Source organism: Coptis chinensis, chromosome 1 (genome assembly GCF_015680905.1).
Source record: "Coptis chinensis isolate HL-2020 chromosome 1, ASM1568090v1, whole genome shotgun sequence".
Classification (NCBI taxonomy): domain Eukaryota; kingdom Viridiplantae; phylum Streptophyta; class Magnoliopsida; order Ranunculales; family Ranunculaceae; genus Coptis; species Coptis chinensis.
In genome coordinates this window covers 45972402-45991671 of record NC_141456.1, presented here as the reverse complement: position 1 = coordinate 45991671, position 19270 = coordinate 45972402, and the positions used below count along the sequence as shown (strand labels likewise).

General features: G+C 37.3%; 2 protein-coding genes across 2 annotated transcripts; one reads left to right on the top strand and one right to left on the bottom strand.

Annotated features, from left to right (window-relative positions):
- Positions 1–847: 847 nt before the first annotated feature.
- On the top strand, positions 848–1450 carry LOC147524268 (Putative membrane lipoprotein). The gene is made up of 2 exons (XM_086563169.1): positions 848–1002; positions 1104–1450. Exons 1-2 carry the CDS (start codon positions 932–934, stop codon positions 1201–1203), a joined length of 171 nt encoding a protein of 56 aa, XP_086419295.1. The 5' UTR covers positions 848–931; the 3' UTR covers positions 1204–1450.
- Positions 1451–9883: 8433 nt separating this feature from the next.
- CT-BMY (chloroplast beta-amylase) lies at positions 9884–15724 on the bottom strand. Its single transcript, XM_086602554.1, has 4 exons — positions 15112–15724; positions 12534–12744; positions 11728–11838; positions 9884–10810 (listed from the first exon to the last, which is right to left on the bottom strand). Exons 1-4 carry the CDS (start codon positions 15699–15701, stop codon positions 10022–10024), a joined length of 1701 nt encoding a protein of 566 aa, XP_086458680.1. The 5' UTR covers positions 15702–15724; the 3' UTR covers positions 9884–10021.
- Positions 15725–19270: the final 3546 nt, after the last annotated feature.

Sequence of the window (19270 nt, the reverse complement as noted above, 5' to 3'; positions counted from 1 at the left end):
ATCAAATGAGTCATTATCGAGTTCGTCTGCAGAATATAGCTTGACTAACATAGGTTCAGTAGATTTGTCTGGTAAGGAACCCCGGCCTCCTGTTCATCTTACAAAGATATTGAAATGCCTTGAGAGTCTCATTCTTCGCAAGAAAACCTCTAACGGCTCTAAGAGTCAAATTGAAAGTGATACAATCATAAACACCATTCTCTTCCATTTGAAGAAGCACCTCATTAGCTTCATCCAGCAGTCCTCCTCTACAAGGGCCACCCACCAATCATTGTGTTATACATTACAATATTATTGGGCACCAACTCTGTTTCACTCAGCATCTGAAAAATATGCTTTGCATCCACGAGTTTGTCAGATTTGCACAATCAATCGATCAAAACAGCATACAATATAATATCAGGTCGTAGTCACTTTTTCTCTCATTTTATGAAGTAGTTTGAGTGTTTGACTGCCTCTTCCATGTATCGCTGTTCATTAGCTTCCTCGTGTAGTCCTCCCTTAGAAAGCCCATACATCATAATGGTATATGCATGTCACAATATCAGGCACCAACTCAGCAACTCTGTCTCAGTTAGGTCTCATCCATTTTTAGTTTTTTACCTTGCCACCCATAACGATGCATTAATGAGTTGCATGTGAACGTATCAGGAACCGATGTCTCTTCCAGGACCAGAAGTCAACTAACAATGATTCTGTTTCCCGAAATTCCAGCGGTAACTAGAAAACGCCACGAAGTTGCGAAAATTCCGATACTTTTAATTAAAACACCAGTAGACGAAATATTATAACCATTTCACGAAATGTCAAATATCCAGTAACGAAATTTGAAACATACAAACCGTTTAAAGTAGAGTACCCGCCCAATCAGCACAACCAATTTACACTAGGAAAATTTCTAGTAGTAACAAAAAAGAAAAAAACAGAAAAGATGATGGAAAAATCATTCACACTAGTCCAAACAATTGGGACAGCTGGTGTTTTCTCTGCTGTTTCATTCTGGTTAGTTGCAGCCACCTCATTATCCTTTTTTTTTTTTTTTAATTTCTAGGGTTAGGGTTTCTATTTTTATTTTTTTGTACTGTTTTCTTGATTTTATGTAGGTATGGTTTTATGTTTGGGAGAGAATCAGCTCGTAAAGAGCTTGGCACTATTATTGAAGACCTTCGTCGTGGTGGTTCTTTGAAGTCTCCTGATGCTTGATTTGTTTATGGTTTTTTGGTTTACGGTGTTTTGGGTAATGATTCTGAGTATGTGAATGTCGAATTGCTTTGCTAGAGTTATCATTTGTGAATTGAGAACCACTGATTTTTGGTTTTTCTTCTTATTTTTCATTTGAACACATGCTTTTCCTCGCAGTGTTGATTTTGGATGCATAGTGTGTGAAAGAAACAATTTTGAGTAAATAAAGTGGATGTGGTAAACATGAAAGAATACATTAGTTGGTTGCTTTACGATTCGTCAGTTAAATTTACTTATCTACAGCAAAGGATGGGTGAGTTGCTGGGATAAAACTGTAAAAGACAATTGATAGAATATGGATAACGGAGGGGATCCACTCATTTTTGCTTAATTTTGTTATCTTAGACGTTCGGCCTCGAATTAGGCACACAGAATCGCTTTTATGCAAAAATAAAAATAATATGTCAAGGGCTGTTCCGTGTTGGAATTTCATAAACTTTAACTCTTCTACCTTTTAGCTATTTCATGAGGTAGTTGGCTAATGACACTTCTGAGGGTGTTTTAACTTCATAGTAGGAGGTTATCTTGTTACGGTTTTCCTTATTTGGGAGGTCTTATCACATGCAAAGTAAAGATGTAAACAAAGTGTTACAATCTGAATTCTGAGTGGCTTTGGAGGTTTGGGCCAGAGTATGACAACTTATAGGAGCCTGTGATAAAAGGTAAATATGGTTGCACCGTGTGGAGATGGATATGAACAACGAGAAATTTTTTAGCCTCAAGGTTGGCAAAGGTAAAGAAAATCCACTTTTGGGAAGACTCATGGTGCATAAGACTGTTTTTTCATGATTTCGAATACATATATAACATTTCCACGAAGAGATGACCTTGGTCAAGCAAACTTAGTTATGTAGTCAACTGTGTCTCTTAGGGCATCACCAATGGGTCCTTCATATAGCCCTCTATCTTCAAATTTGAGGGAGCAAAGGAAAAACTCTCTTCCAATGCAACCCCTATAAGAGACTCTATTATTACCATCCTTTATAACTGTCTCTAATTTTATCGGTGATTTTCCAGTTTCCAGTTGGCCCGCATTTACGCTATTTGACTTTCAACCCGAGTTCGAACCCCAGCGTGCTTACTTGTTGTGATTTGTTTTTCTGTTCAATTACAAAAAACAAAAAAGAAACAATGTTCAAGCTGAGAATCGAACATGCGACCTACCACTGAGAGGCCACATAGAATATTACCGTACCCACAACATATGAGCTGTGATAGATTTCCAAGCATTTAATCTTGATTTTGAAGGTGTGCACTGTAGAACCCAGTTTTGAAGATCCTCTATACCAATTTGCTCCTTCATACACACCTTGAAAAAGCTGATGTGGCCCTCTATTTTAAGGGCCTGCATTGGTGATGCCCTTATACTGTAAACTGCCATTTTCTCCACGAAGTATGAGAAAATGACTCATACTTCTTCCAATTACCTTCAGCGAAGCTAGTAATAGAAGAATATGGAGTAACAAATCCATTTTGACTTCCAAGTCATGTTCTATCTTGTCCGAAAAAAGGCAGAATGGCTGAAACTAATCTTGGGATTGTAAACTCCTCTTTAAGGTGTTAATCATTGTCACAGTTATTGTTTTTTGGGTTAACTAGTATTACCCCCCACTAGATGAACCAATTAGGATTTCCCCCCTACTAGATAGGAAATTAGGGTCTCCCTCCTAAATACACAAAAAAAAAAGTCAAAATGGGTTGACCGAAATTTTTTTGTCTGTATTTAGGGGGGAGACCCTAATTTCCCATCTAGTGGGGGGAAATCCTAATTGGCTCATCTAGTGGGGGGTAATACTAGTTCACCCTTGTTTTTTTATGTGGGGACTCTGCTGCATTGAGAATCACTGATTATTTGACAAAAGGAGGGAAGATGATGACTGATAAGTGCATCGTGTGGGCAAAGTGGAGATCAGAATTCAACCTCTTCGGGGATTTTATTTTGACAAAGCAGTTTGAGGTTACTTTTTCTAGAAGCCGCAACACTATTGATGAGTAAACTCTGTGTTATTTCCTGTGCTTGGTGATGTTATATTGGGTCTGTTATATATATGGAAGCTTTTTTAAAAGATAGAAAATAGTGTATAATTAAGGAAGACTTGGATATAGGTTAATAGCCATAAAGGTATTTTGAAAGTAGCCATAAAAGAAGACTTGGAGATAGGTTAATAGGCATAAAGGTATTTTGTGATGGGATTTATACCAATACCAATCGATTCTCTCACTATATAGATAATTTGTATTTGAACAATATCTAACTCCAGACAAATTATAAATATCAATTACTACATATACTAATATGCCCAACTCGCTAAACAACTATTAACAACAGATAATAATGCAAAGCAGTAAAAGCAAATAACACAAAGATTTATTGTGGTTCAGCTAATGGTGTCTACTTCCACAAGAGCTAGTTCTTTATAAAGTGGGAAGAAAGATTACAATCTCTCCTTTTAGTCTCTCACCTTACTAGATCACTCTTACCTCTTTACAGGGTTATCTCTATCAATCTTGATAGCTTTTAAGATTGGGTTTTCTCTCTCTGGTTGCTTGCTTTCATTAGTCCTGGTTTTTCAAAACCTTGATTTTGTTTTTATAGGAAAAAACAAATTTCATGTTCTTCAGAAATAAGCTTCTATGAAAATAGACTTGGGTCGTCGCTTCAGTCAAGACTAACTGAGCGCAGTCGCTACCGAAAGTATTGGAGGTCTTCTACGGCATGGGCGTGGGTCGCACCTTGGCCAAGGCCAATCTGAGTGCGGGTCGCGCTCTGACATCTCAACGCAAAATGAATCCCTTTCCTCCTCATATGAGGGATAAAGCCAACAATCTCCCCTTCCCGAATAGTGAGGGGGGCTTCCTCCATGCAATTTCCAAATCAACATGAGGAGTGTGCTGTCATTCCGACAATAGCACAACAAACATCAAACTTACCTTTCGGTAAGACTTTGGTCATCATATTCGACCCGTTTTTGTCGGTATGGATCTTCTCGATACACAAATCTTCAAGTACTTTTCAAATCCAATGATAACGCACGTGTATGTGCTTGGATCTAGAATGAAAGCTCGGATTCTTGCTCAAATGGATGACACTCTGACTGTCACATAGAACTACAAACTGTTTCTGCTTTAGCCCTAGTTCATCGAAGAACCTCTTCATCCATAGCAACTCTTTGGCACACCTCGTTGTTTCAAATATATCCGCTTCTGTAGTGGAGAGGGCAACACACTTTTGCAACTTTGATTGCCAAGAAACCGCTCCCCGCAAAAGTAACCCGGATAACCGGAGGTGGACTTCATCGAGTCAACATCATTTGCCATGTCTGCATCAGTGTAGCCTTCAAGTAAGGGCTTACTTCCACCAAAGCACAAACACGATTTGGAAGTGCTACTGAGATATCTCAATATCCACTTAACACCTTCCCAATGCTCCTTCCCCGAATTTGACAGAAATCGGCTTACAATGCTCATGGCGAAAGCTATATCCGGTCTTGTACACACCATTGCGTACATCAAACTGCCCACTGCGGATGCATAAGGAATCTTTTCCATCTGACTCTGCTCATGCTCACTCTTTGGACACATCTCTTTTGGTCATGCTGGACCGCCACCAAGCGGACAACCGATCGGCCGCTTGATCCATGTTGAATCTTTTCAACACCTTTCTCAATGTAGCTTTCTTGAGAAAGCCACAACTTCCCACTCTTTCTGTCACGAGTAATCCGCATCCCAAGTATCTATTTTGCTTGACCCAAATCCTTCATCTCAAAGGACTTACTCAAGTCTTTCTTCAGTTTGGATATCTTGTTGATGTTTGGGCCAACTACAACATATCATCCACATACAGCAATAACACTATGAAATCTCCATCTGAAAATCTCTGAACAAACACACAATGATCGGAAGCAGACTTCTTGTATCTTTGCTTCCCATAAAGGAATCAAACTTTATGTACCACCGTCTCGGTGCTTGCTTCAACCCATACAAGCTCTTTATTAGCTTACATACTAGGTGCTCTTTGTCTTTGACCTTAAACCCTTCTGGCTAGTCTATGTAGACATCTTTTTCAAGGTCTTCATGAAGAAAAGATGTCTGAACATCTAGCTGCTCAACCTCTAGGTTCATACTTGCGGTCATACCCAATACCACCCGGATAGAAGTAATCTTTACTACAGGAGAGAAAATCTCATCAAAGTCAATCCCTTTTCTTTGACCGAATCCCTTCACAACATGGCGAACTTTGTGCCTCGGGTAAGGATTGTTCTCCTCATGCTTGACTTCGTAAATCCACTTATTCTTGAGAATTTTTCGTCCTTGCGGTTTCTCAACTAACTCATAAGTGTGATTCTTATGCAAAGAATCCATCTCGTCATACATGACCTTCAACCACTTCTCCTTGTCTGTACCCTCAAGCATAGTACAAAATATCCCGATATATCGCGATATTTGGAGATATCTATCCAAATTTCAAAAAAAGATATATAAATATCATGATATGTTCAGAGATATATACAACTGCAAATATCGATGATATTTGTGATATTTTGGGATATTTTGCGATATTTTGTGTATATAACAATTTTATTTAATATTTACCATTATATTTTAAATAAATATAAATAATGTATCATGATATATCAAGAAATATCCACAATATCTACGATATTTGTCGATATTTTGGATATATCCACGATATTTGCATGTGAAACAATGTCAAATATCCTCAAAGAGGGGGATATATCCATAATACATATCCAGAAATTGAATATCGATAAATACCCATATCCTGATATTTTGTACTATGCCCTCAAGTGCCTCTTGATAGTACATAGGTTCTCCACCATCCGATAGTAGCACGTACGTATGTGGTGGATACTTGGTTGAAGCTAGTCTCTCTCTGTCTGACCTCCTTACCCCATCTGCTTGGTGCCTCAGGAGGATGCACTTCTGCTTGCTCTGGTGGTGGTCCATGCATCTCATCTGCATCTTCTATACTAATAGGTTCTATCCCATCATGAGCAATAAGATTCTCATCATGAGCTTCAGGCTCATGGTTCTCTGCATTCTCAATGCCTTCTGTACGTTCCACAGTAGGAACTTCTGGTTCTGAATCAACAAGATCATTGATGAAAGCCTGTAGCTTCTCACCCTCCTCAAAGTCTGCTATGGTTTGGTCTTCTAGGAATACAACATCTGAACTTCGGATTACCTTCTTGTTAATTGGATCATAGAGTTTGTAACCAAACTTTTCATCTCCATAACCCAGAAAAATGCACTGCTTGGCTTTGTCATCAAACTTGGATCTCTCATCCTTCGGAATATCCACAAATGCCCTGCACCCAAATACCCTCAAGTATCCATAATTAACATCTCTGCCTGACCATACTCTCTCTAGATAGTCACTATTCAGAGGCTTCGTCGGCGATAGGTTGATCACATGCACGGCTGTACGCATTGCTTCTACCCAGTAGGTTCTAAGTAGCTTAGAGTGAGATAGCATGCATCTCATCCTCTCTATAATGGTACGGTTCATTCTCTCTGCTATTCCATTCTGTTGCGGTGTCTTGAGAACGATCTGCTCATGACGAATCCCATGACTCTGGCAATACTCTTCAAACAGCCCAATGTACTCACTCCTATTATCTGAGCGAATACACTTCAACAACTTCCCAGTCTCTCTTTCCACTATGCCATGGAATTTCTCAAACACGCCAAGTACTTCATCCTTGGTCTTCAGACTATAGGCCCATATCTTTCTTGACGCATCATCAATGAAGGTCACGAAGTATGAAGCTTTCCCATGGGACTTCACTTTTATAGGACCACATAAGTCTGTGTGTACTAGTTCAAGGACATTGTCCTTTTTGTGAGATGGGAATCTTTGGAAAGACACCCTGTGTTGCTGTCCTACCAAACAGTGAGTACATGTATTTAAATGTGTACCATACCTTTAATGTTTGGCAAGGCCTATTGCTTAGCAAGAACTTCCATCCCTTTTATGCCCATGTGACACAATCTCTTGTGCCACAGTTCGGAGGAAGCTTCTTCTTCTGCCGCATTCACTTCTGCTTTACACAAACTAGCTTGTGTTTTGTAAAGAGAGCAAGTTTTCTTCCCTCTAGCTGCTACAATGGAACCTGCTCTCGGTTCCATACCCCGCTACCAAACGAGTTTACAAAGCCATCGTCATCTAATTTCCCAGCCGAAATTAGACTTAGCCGAATGTTAGGGACATGTCTTACATCCTTTAGTGTCAAGGTGTAGCCAACATTGGTTTCTACATGGACATCACCAATGCCTATAATCTTTGAGACGCCACTGTTACCCATCCTCACTTCACCATATTCACCATAGTCGTAGGTAGTGAAGAATCCCTTTATGTGTGACGGATAGGATGCTCCCAGTATCTATCACCCACTCAGTATTCGACATGAGGTACTAAGACAAAGACACACCACAATCGACACAATTCCCACTAGGTCGTCGACTAGTGCAGTAGTATCTCTGCCTGTGTTTTCGTTTCTCTGCACCATGTCTTCATGTACACAGTTATTCTTTTTATCCCTCTTCAGTGTTCTGCACTCATATCTGAATTGAACCTTGGTGGCACAATAGTAGCATTGCCTCTTTGCCTTAGGAGTTCTAGCTTCACCCCTAGATTTACTTCTGTCATCACCTCTAGAACGAGATGATTTTCTGCTTTTACCTCTCCCCCGTTTCTCTGTGAAAAGGATCTCTGATCGAGTGAGAAGAGCTGCCTTTTGAACTCCTTATAGTCTTTTCATTCAACAAAGACGTGGTATCCATCTCCATGGTAACAATTCCATCCTTGGCTGCTCCGTGTAGAAAGACTGCTAATGTCTCCCAACTTTTGGGTAGAGAGCCTAATAGATCGAAACAAAACCTCAACTTCGTCTCCCAAATCAATCTTCATCAAATGCATCTGATTGATGGTATTCTGTAATTCGTTAAGATGCTCAGACATTGAAGAACCTTCTTGGTATTTCGTGTCGGCAAACTTCTTAACGACCAACACTTTGTTTCCACCCGACTTCCTCTCATAAAGGTTTTCGAGTTTCTTTCACAAACTGAAGGCTGTAGTCTCTTGGGACACATGGTGAAAGACACTGTTATCAATCCACTATCGAATGTATCCAATCGCTTTTTTGTCAAGCTTTTTCCACTCAGCCTCATCAATCTTTTATGGTTTTACTCCCCCATTCTCAATGGGTAGTGCCAAGTCCTTGCAGTATAACAAGTCTTCCATCTTGGCTTTCCAGATGGTGTAGTTCTTCCTATTTAGACTCGTCATGTGAGTGTTCACGGACTTGTCCATCTCTACAAGTTATTTAAACTCAAATCTTCTCTCAGGAGTTTTGTCAAACACCTTCCAACCAAGATTTGGATAACATCCTAAGCTAATCTAACCAAGGCTCTGATACCACTTGATGGGGTTTATACCAATACCAATCGATTCCCCCACTACACAGATAACTTGTATTTGAACAATATCCAACTCCAGACAAATTATAAATATCAATTACTACCTATACTAACATGCCCAACTCGCTAAACAACTATTAACAACAAATAATAATGTAAAGCAGTAAAAGCAAACCACAACACAAAGATTTACCGTAGTTCGGCCAATGGTGCCTACTTCCACAAAAGCTAGTTCTTTATAAAGTGGAAGGAATATTACAATCTCTCATTTCAGTCTCTCACCTTACTAGAACACTCTTACCTCTTTACAGAGTTATCTCTCTGTGAAGGTTGTCTCTCTCAATCTTGATAGCTTTCAAGATTGGGTTTTCTATCTGGTTGCTTGCTTGCATTAGTCCTGGTTTTTCAAAACCTTGATTTTGTTTTTATAGGAAAAAACAAATTTCGCGGTTTCTGTAGCGAAGCCCACGAAAATAGACTTGGGCGCGGGTCGCGCTTGGGTCAAGACCAATCTGAACGCGGGTCGCTCTGAAAGTACCGGAGGTACGATCTTCTACGGCATGGGCGCGGGTCGCGCTTTGGCCAAGGCCAATCTGAGCGCGGGTCGCGCTCTGACATCTCAACGCAGAATGAATTTCTTTCCTCCTCATGTGAGGGATAAAGCCAACATTTTGAAGGTAGCAATAAAGGTATTGGGTCTGTTATATTGCTTTGTGTTGGTCCTTATTGCTGGAGAGGAATATAAGAAGCTTTGAGCTTACATTCTGTTCTATTAAGAAGGTCATTTGTAATTTAAAGATGTGTCTCTAATTGATGCTAGTTTGAGACGCCTTCAATTAGAGGACTTCATGTTGGGATGGGATAATGTAATATGGGATTAGTCCTTTCATTAGAGGACCTCATGTTCAGGCGGGGATAATGTAATTTTGGGCTTACCTCCTTGTATACGTGATGATGCTATCTCTGTACTTTGAGTTTTCCTACCTTAGGGCCTTAAGGAGATAACCATTAGTTTGCTTATATGAAAGCAGGGGTTATAGGATTTACAAATAACAATAAGATGATCTCTTCCCTTCGTTTTCCTCCTTTGTTCAAATTTGGGATACAATATGTTTTATTTTGTTTTCCTCCTTTCTTCAAATGAAGAACTCAAGCAGTTTGATAGGATAATTCTACATATATTCTATTCCAATAGATCGAATGGTCAAATACAGGTACATCTCTTTTATTTCTTTTGTTGTATAACCATATTCCAGCAGCTCTGCAATTCATTATCGACTCACAATATACATTCTCAAGTCTAGAAATGTTCTATTGTTGAGCATGAAAATTATACTTCTTACACTAGTACAGCTTTCTTAATGTCCATCTTCCGGTCATGGATAAAACCGACGTAAAGATCTGACCCAGTTGAATCGTACTCGGAGAGTCGAATCATCCGACCACCTTCTGACATATTGTTCACAAATACAACCAAATTACGCCAATTATCCCCTTCAAACATTCTCTTGTTCAATCTTAGGTATGTGAATGCAGTCAACCCATTCCCAGAGTCTGATCTACTCGTTTCCAAAACTTGTGCATAAGCACCCTCATCGTATCTTTCCAGTGCATTCTCACCAGCCAGCTCTGTTCCAGTTAATTTAGTTGCCATTTTGACTTGCTTGACAAGCCCTTGTGGTGAGCAGTTTGCGCTTGCAGGTTGTTCACCATCTCTCATCTCCATGCATGTGAAGTTTAATACTGCATTACGCTTGCCCAGCATTTGGGCTATTGGTAGATAGCCGTCATGATGTCTGGTGTTGTAGTATCCTGCTGTGAGTTCAGCTGCATGTGATCTAGTATTATAGTGCCAATGGATTCCAGCAACCTTTCCAGATAATTTAGCTCCGGTACCACGGTATATTCCCTGAGCAGCAGCTAGTATTTGATCACCATGTTCTATTAGTTTGTGAGAGTACCACTGTAGAAAGAATTGGCCGTAATCAGTATTCCATGTTCCATCTCTTCGAAAGAATCCGGTATCCTCAGGGAACTGGTTATATTGGCCAGAATCGTGTGGTCCATTTGTGCCCCAACTTTCCTTTCCAATTGCATCCGCTGTTGCTTTAAGGGAGGCTTTCATGTACTGTTGTTGACAAAGAGGGAGACCTTGATTAGTAATCCAGAAATTTTTTTAACACCCCTACTTTGAGTTTACAAAGTAATACTATAATTAGTAATTTGCTACTACGAAATATAGCCAGAAGCAAAAAGAGATTAGATCATTTACGCCCTAGTGTTGAAGATGTAGAGCTACAACTTCATCTTTGTGTGTTTTATTTGGTCTATCAGCACTCCTTTTGGGGCCTAGTTCAAATCCGGTTTAGCTTTCAGAAGAAAACACGGGACCAAAGTCCAGGCGTAGGCAATCTTGTTCTAGAAGAAAACACATCTACTAGAACCATCTTTGTGGGAACTGGTCAAGGGACTTCAAGAGTAGTGTTTGTTCACTTGTTGAGACTTGAGACTGGAGTAACTTTAAAATCAGTACCACAATACGCTCTTATTTTGTTAGTAGTTATTAGTTTCATACTATTTAGGGGCCCATGGAGGCCCATTAACAAATGGTCCAAACACATAGACAGTACAGCGAGGCTCATGACAATTCAAATGGGGCTTACCCCATCAATTCTTTAATTAATGTTGATGGCTCAATTAAATTTGAGCTTGGCCCATCAGCTTGTCGTGCACTCGTGCTGCTTTTATGCTTGCGTGGAAAGACCTTAACACCCTTATGACTTATCATAGAAGGGAAAATTGAGATACTATTTCACTAAATTGGTTTAAGTTTGAAGGGCACAAATAAAGAACCAAAGAACAGTGAAAAGTTTTTGGTTGTGGGCTAAAAAAGCATTTTGTTAATAATTTGAACTAGTCATTGAAAACTGCACAGTGCAAAACTGAAAGTTTGGCTGTGATGACGTCTTCACAGTTTGGAATAGGCAAATGTTAAACATGCTCTTATTTTGGAATTGTTAGAACTTGGAAGAAATTTTCCTGTACCTTGTCATAGCACTGGAATTCTCCAATACCAGGGAACCTCCAGGTACCATTGCTTTCTGGATAAGATGGATACCTCAGCTCGCCACAAGGGCCCATGCCAACTTGTATCTCCTGTAATAATAAATTTCAAATTGGAATAACATCTCAACAATATTCTTCTATGTGGACGTACAGGAGAAATACAAGCTAAGGTGTTTGTATGTAGAAAAGTGCTCCTTACTGGGTCCTGCAAATGCGATGGTCTACGTTTATGTCCCAGCTAAATGGGATATTTCATTTGGACGGTAAATGAAAAGTTCCAAAATAGTTTGCAAGTTGGATGGCTATTTTATTTGATAATGTAATGCATGTTTCACTAAAACAGAAATACAAAACCATGCAGCAATAATTTGTCTTTAATCAGGTAATCCGCTGATATAAAAAGGGAGTCTATAACTAGGTGATTCCCGGCAGCACAAGCACAGTAGCTTCTAATTTATGTAGAAACGGAATTATATTAGCTTTGTGATTGGCTTGACACCTTTTGTGGGATTATTCTGAATTTTCTTACCGATATATATTAGCTTGAATATTGTCTCTCTTTCGAAGCAAGTTCTCGAATTTATTGACATCTTTTTGCTGTAGGCCTCTAGAGTGTTGCAATACGAATGCGTTCTTATTCCCTACCTATACATGCTCTAGAGATGTATATAAACGTTTGATTTGAAGAAATTTTGCTGATTTGTATATAACTTAACTTGTAAAATGTGTACTGCTGGTATTTATTGAGATTATAAGATTGACTGAGATGGTTGAATGTTATTTACCACAATAACTCGGCCGAGATAATCTTTGAAATGATCTCTGAAGCTCCTCATGTAATCTGAGTAAACTTGGATAGGTGTTCTTCCTCTAAGCACAGGTAAAGAGTCACAACCTAACGAAATGTACTCGAGATTCCTGCGGCCGGATCTGTCTGTGTAGACCAGATCGGGATTGTTGCTGATTTCTTCAAGTACCCATGGAGGTAGAGGAATGCTGAAAATTAATGAACGAAGTAAGAACTACAACAAAGAACAATTTCCTAAAACTCGTCTTCGTATATGTTGTAAGTAATAACCCCAAAGATATTTAAGTGACAAGATAGTTGGCAACTTAGTGCAACAACATAATTTTTTGGTGTTGATGTCTTTCTCTTAAACGAACATGACGGATATGCATGTTTGTCGAAAGCTTATATCGTAAACGTCTTCATAAGCTTATACAGTTATACAGTGTCATCCCAATCAAAACCTTTTAGTTTACGACTTAATAACTTGTTTAACGGAAGACACCAAACGGACAGGTCCATTTAAGCCCGCCTATATATATGCCTTGTGAAAATCTAGACACTATATCGTAGGTTAATGTTACAAATTAAGAAAGTTGCAGACAACAAAACAGTCAAAGATGCAACGCTTTTATCCATAGTACAAAATATCACAATATATCTCGATATATATTGGAAATCTAACTAACCGGCATCGATATAAAAGTGAAACTATCCTGACAGAGAAAACTTCTCTTACCGAGTATTTTTCGTGAATATATCGATATTATACATAATATATCAGACAAATCAAAATGCTAGTTATTGGTAATTTAAAGTTAAGTTCGGTCAAATGTTCTAAAAAACGCTGGTAATCGGAAGAAAATTTTTTCATAACTCAAAAAATAAACACAAACAAAAAATATTTATTACAAAAATGTGGAAACAAACTCTTTGAGCTTTTCAGCGCCTAGTCCTTCTATGCATTGCAGGGTTTTTTTTTTTTTTTCCCCTAATATATATAGTAATACACAACATTTAATCATTCAAAAATATATACTACAAGAAATGAAGAAAATCATTTACCATAACTCAAAAAAAAACACAAACAAAAATATTTATTACAAAAATGCGTAATAGTTGAGGAATATTGACTTCATAAAAACAAACTTCTTTGTTATAGTGGCATATAATTTACATTAGACTTTAAGTCTTTTAAACTCATTCAAATTTTAAGCTTCTGATTGACGAGTTTGTAACTTTGATTTTTCTCAACATTTAATCATTCAAAAAATAAAATAAAAAAAAAAAAATTTGTTTGAATCTTTATATATAGAAATAATTTATGATATTACAAATAGTTTAACAACCTAGAAACCAAAACTATTATGTTTCTTTATATATATTCTTCTTCCCTTTTAAAATGATAATATAATTATTTATCCGAACGTTTAAACGACTAGGGCCTAGAGGTTGGGCTTATACGATTATTACTAGATTGGTTGGACTTTGCGCCTAGAGACCGCCTATTAAATAAAGCCTTTAAAGACCGATCTTTAGAACAGTGGTTCGGTCAGGGTAAAAAAGGTCCTTACAAGCCCAAGTGGTTAGCCCATTATATTGGATTCATCTTCTCGGATAATGCAAGCTTCTTGAATTTCATATAGGTGACTGAGTTTCAAATCTATATCCTCGCCTGTTTACTCACTTCGTAATGTGACTTATTAAAGTTAAATTCATGGAGCCTCTTCATTTCTTCAAGGAGTTGGAGCATTGTGATTTTGGTATTGATCACCCTTGTTAGTGATCTCCATTCCATAAATGAGGTTGTATGCCTAGATGCACTCAAGGATCAAGCACTTGCTCTATTAAACTTTAATTTCATTTGGGTCTACAAAATTGTACTGCCTATAGCCAATTTTAAGTGAACTGTCCACTCCACATTTCAATTTGGGTAATTTTTCTCTTCGTTGAATTTTACATCCTAAACAGGTTTGTGACGAGATTCCATCCCATAAAATTGAATTTTCAACTTGTGCTTTCTAAGATGTATTAGAAATCACAGCGTGAAGTTCTTTAGATTCTTGAAACTCATCTTATCGCCAAAAACATTTGACATATTATGATTTTTTGGACAATTTATCGGGATATCAGGTTTACCAAACCTTAACATGCCAAAGCATCAAGCAGTATATTTGCCATATATATCGGATTTTGACCAACCCGATATATAGCTCCGGCACGATATTTTGTTCCATGCTTTTATCTGTAAACATTCTTAGAAAATGTTCAAATGTGCTATATATATATATGCTATGAATATGTCCATATCCTATATTATTCAATTCTCAAAGCTGAAAATTTATAGAATCTGCTCCTTGAGATAAGTAATTGCTATTTGCTAATATTCTACTGCTCCCTGGCTTGGATAAAATCAATTTGTAGTATATCTGTGACATTTTTAAAAACTAAAGAATTGAAAATATCTAGGTGTTTGTAAATAATGTAATTAAAGAATATAAAAAAGAAAAAAATATATAAAGAAAAAAAAAACTAAAGAATTTTTTTTGTAAAAATAGGTGTTTGGGGACAGTTACCTGCAAGAATCTCCAACATTTCCTCCACACTGATGAAATGACATGACAACTTGAATCTTCAAGCCATGCTTTTCGACCATTTGCACAAGATCAAAATATCCTTTCCAGTTATAGTTCATTGGTCCATTTTTCTCTACCAACCCCCACCATGCATCTACCATCACCCCTTCAACTCCTGCACTCTTCAAGGCCATCAAACTTGCATTTAAGGATTTAGGCCTGTTTAAATTTCCTCCTATTGACACCGTATCGAGGGGCAACATAACGTATACGGGCACTTTTGGCCCATTTTTCTTTTGACTGGAAAGCACATGTTGCATTTCCGCCCTCTCTTCACCCCTACCATTAAAATATAATGTTTTTTCATGGGAGGTTTGCGCCTCGTTGATTGAAGAATTCTTCACTCGAAGGCAATAATAAGAATGTTTTGTTTTAGGGAAGGAGACTGAGCCGACGAATTCATCGGTCGTTTTGGGGTTCTTGGTGTCTATTGGATTGATAAAAGAAGAAGAATAACGCAGTGTTAAGGCCATGTTGGAGAGAAACGATTGAAGATTTCTGCGAACAAATGAAGGAGCTTGGATCTTCATATATAGAAAACAGTCACTGTTGTGCTTCAAAATAAGACAACATTGGTGGGATCAGGACTTTTTAAATAAAGGGATGCGAACATATCAATTACACGTACGTCGGTGCAAAAGTCATTTTCTTACACGCGCTTACAATTTTAGTTATTTCAATCTTCTATAAAACCAGTGTATACAAATGATTGTTTTAATCATATTTAATATATGTCGATTCATGGTCGTGCTTAATGACTTATTTGCTTTTAACACATGTTAAAAAATGACTGGTTTATAATTTAGTTTTTCCAATCTAAACCATCAACCTTTGATTCCCTTCATTTCTTTTGCTTCTTTTCAATATAAACCATCAATAATGACCACAAAAAAACTGCTACCTTTAATTTGAAAGTCCAGTGCGCGCATAATTTTCAATGTTGCACCATTGGTCCGTAATGTAAGCTAGAAATTGTGTCACTTGGTTTTCAAATATAACAGGCGCGTTTTATAATTTGAGTGGTGTTTTGGTGCCCTAGAGGACTAAGAGAGGAGATTCCTAATGTTCAGCCAAATAAAAGGAGCTTGCTTCCTAATAATAATGTTCACCAAAATAAAAGGAGCTTCCTAATGGGCTTGGCTTTGGGCTTAGACTATAGGTCATAAAAAGGAAGGAGGAAATTGAGTCGGGTCTTCTCTAGGGATTGAGTATCATTGTATCAAGTTGGTGAACACAATTCCATGTGCCTTCGCAATATATTGCACCAAAATGGTGAAACGACTCATTGAGACATTGACCGTTAATTAAAATGTTTTTGAAATTTAATAAAGTTTAGTGCTTAAGATATTGGTTATAACTTTTAAGTAAGTTCCAAAACTTTCGGTTTTCTCAATGATAGATTGAGCTGATATTTTCTTTCCATCATCCAAATTTTCTTTGGATGTCTCAACAAATATCAAACACAGCCTAAAAGTGCCCTTTGCTTTTTTCACAATCAAAGACAGAAACCCTACCAACAATTCAACAACTTCTCTGCTACCTTGGAAAAACTCTCCTCCACACTTTCGCCATGTGGTCTACATATATAATAAAACTAAAATTAACGATTTTTCATTTTATTTGGTTTTGGTTGATTCAAGATAAGAATGCTATGCCTTACGAGGTTGTGGTACAGACTAGTTCCGCGTTGACACACAGTCACATTTTCCCATTTCTTTCCTTTTTCCTGCCATCACTCTCTAAGGGCATCTCCAATGGAGAGTGGAAAAATCCACCTCCACATAGGCTCCACATAGGCGCCATTAGGATTATACACTCTAGAGAAATCCCAAATACATAAAGTGTATATTTATTATTTGTGGCTATTCCAATGGTAGGTGGAGGCAAATGTGTAAAAATAGATAGCAACGGACTTAAACTGTCACAGCCCATTCAAAATAATGTAAAATAACGGATTTGGTCCGTCACAAAAGCTTAAAACAAATAGTGGTCCACTTTCAAACGTCATTCAAAGCAACGTCCGTGTTTTTAAGTTTAATATATCACTGAGCGACGGACTTAGACCGTCGCAAACAGAAAAATAAAGCTTCAAACGTGTGTTGAAGTGACGTTCGAGTTTTTAAGTTAAACAGACGTTATTTTAAGTGACGTCCGGGCTTTTTATTAACTAATAGCGAGAGGGGGAATTCCCCACCCTCTCTATTAGCTAATACACTATTACTTACGGTATAACACCCCCATTGGAGAGAGTTTTTTGATATTTGGGGTGTAAAATTTCCACTCTATACGGTTTACACCCCCCATTGGAGATGCCCTAAACATAGTCAGCGAACGGTGGACAGTGGCAAATTTTGAACTTAAAAGGGAAATATTTGTGGTTTATCAACATTTTGATTTTTGAGATGGTAGGCATTTGGTCGATACTGAAATGACTAGAAAGTAGAATACTTTATGTCTTTATTTGCTAGAAATGGTGAGCTTGGACACACCCATAAAAACACTCACATACTCTAATTTTAAAATATATAAATAAAATTATTTTAGATACATTTAGATTCCTAAATTATTCTTGTTTTTTTATTAGAACAAGTCATTTATTTAAGAGGTCAGATCTTCTGGCCCGGGTGTAAAAGTGGTCTTTTTACACCTTACAAAAATATAGTGAGACATGTAATCTTATTTCACACCCATAACAAAGAGTTTTAACAGTGTTAGATATAGATAAAACAAAAAAATCAAAACAAATCCTACAAATAACAGGAAAGATTTTGTGCGTAGAAAAATATATAATAAAAATCAATTCATGGATTCCAAACAGGCAACTCATGACTATCGCCCTTTTCTTCTACTCTCTATCCGAAAAAGCAAAAAAAAAAAAAATTATTCATACTCCAAAGAAAATAAAATCTCTTGAACAAACATAATGAAGTTGGGAAATACCAATTGTGATAGTTGTTACAAAAATGGTTTAATAGGAAAGAAGAGGAAAAGGATGGAGAAGTAGAAAATCGGCGAATTAGCGAATTCAATATTACCGTGTTTGTTTCAATATTCAACCAACCCAAAACTACGGCTAAGAAGATTTTATTTTTGGCTGCTAATAATGTCTTGAAGTTACTTGCACCCTTTTAATTACTGGTTTCTTTTTATTGTGCTTGTGCTCCGAACATAGCGTATTCTCATTTGATGTGAAAAGGAAGGTGTGGCAACAAGTAACAACACCTCTGTCCAATACTTTATTATGTTGGTTTGTAAGAGGTACTATTTTAGATGATATTCTCTTCATGTTTACCCACAGTACTCTGTTCGCTTACAATTTAACCAATGAGATATGGTTCGAGAAGCTAGTGAAAGGATTGGGTATCAAGTCTACTAGCAAGATACTTCTTGATGAACTCAGTTATGGAAGTGTTGTTGCCATTGCAAACAAAATGTTGTTTTATCTCTATCTAACACCGTTAGAACTCTTTGTTATGGGTCTGAAATAGGTGGACAGGTGTCACTATATTTGTGTAAGGTGTAAAGACCACTTTTACACCCGAGCGGAAAAAATCTGAGCTTTTTATTTAATATCGTGGGACCCCATATTAAATCTTATATACTCTACGTTCTTTACTTAAAACTGAAAAAGAATGTGTTCATCTTCTTCTTTTTTCAAAAGAAAAAAAAAAATACTATTGATTTCTTCTTTCAAAAGAATGAATGCTAAAAAAACACGTTATTATTATTATTATTTTAATCATTTTACTCCTAATGGAAATACACCATATTAATTTGGGAGATTTTGTTGGATTGAGACGATTATTGAGGATTTTATTGGATTGAAACGAATATTGGAGTATGACAAAAACTTAAGTTGGTTATGGAGTAAGGGAGTATTTTTATGGGTGTGTCCAAAATCACCCATTATAATTTGTTTTTTACAATGTAATTATAAATTATTGTCATAAATAGGTCGATTGGACAATATACTCTAGTTTGTTAATTTCATATGTGCATAAGTGTAGTTATCACAAAAAAAAAAAATATGTGCAGTTTACCAAAAAAAAAAGTGCATAAGCGTGCTTTTGCCAAAAATACATTATTAAATTGAAGTGGG

Coding starts and splice junctions, on each gene's coding strand:
- LOC147524268 (XM_086563169.1), top strand. CDS start 932: ATGATGGAAAAATCATTCACACTAGTCCAAACAATTGGGACAGCTGGT. Junction 1,003..1,103: donor TTCTCTGCTGTTTCATTCTG/GTTAGTTGCAGC, acceptor GATTTTATGTAG/GTATGGTTTTATGTTTGGGA.
- CT-BMY (XM_086602554.1), bottom strand. CDS start 15,701: ATGAAGATCCAAGCTCCTTCATTTGTTCGCAGAAATCTTCAATCGTTT. Junction 12,745..15,111: donor AATGTTGGAGATTCTTGCAG/GTAACTGTCCCC, acceptor ATTAATTTTCAG/CATTCCTCTACCTCCATGGG. Junction 10,811..11,727: donor AATTCCAGTGCTATGACAAG/GTACAGGAAAAT, acceptor TGTCAACAACAG/TACATGAAAGCCTCCCTTAA.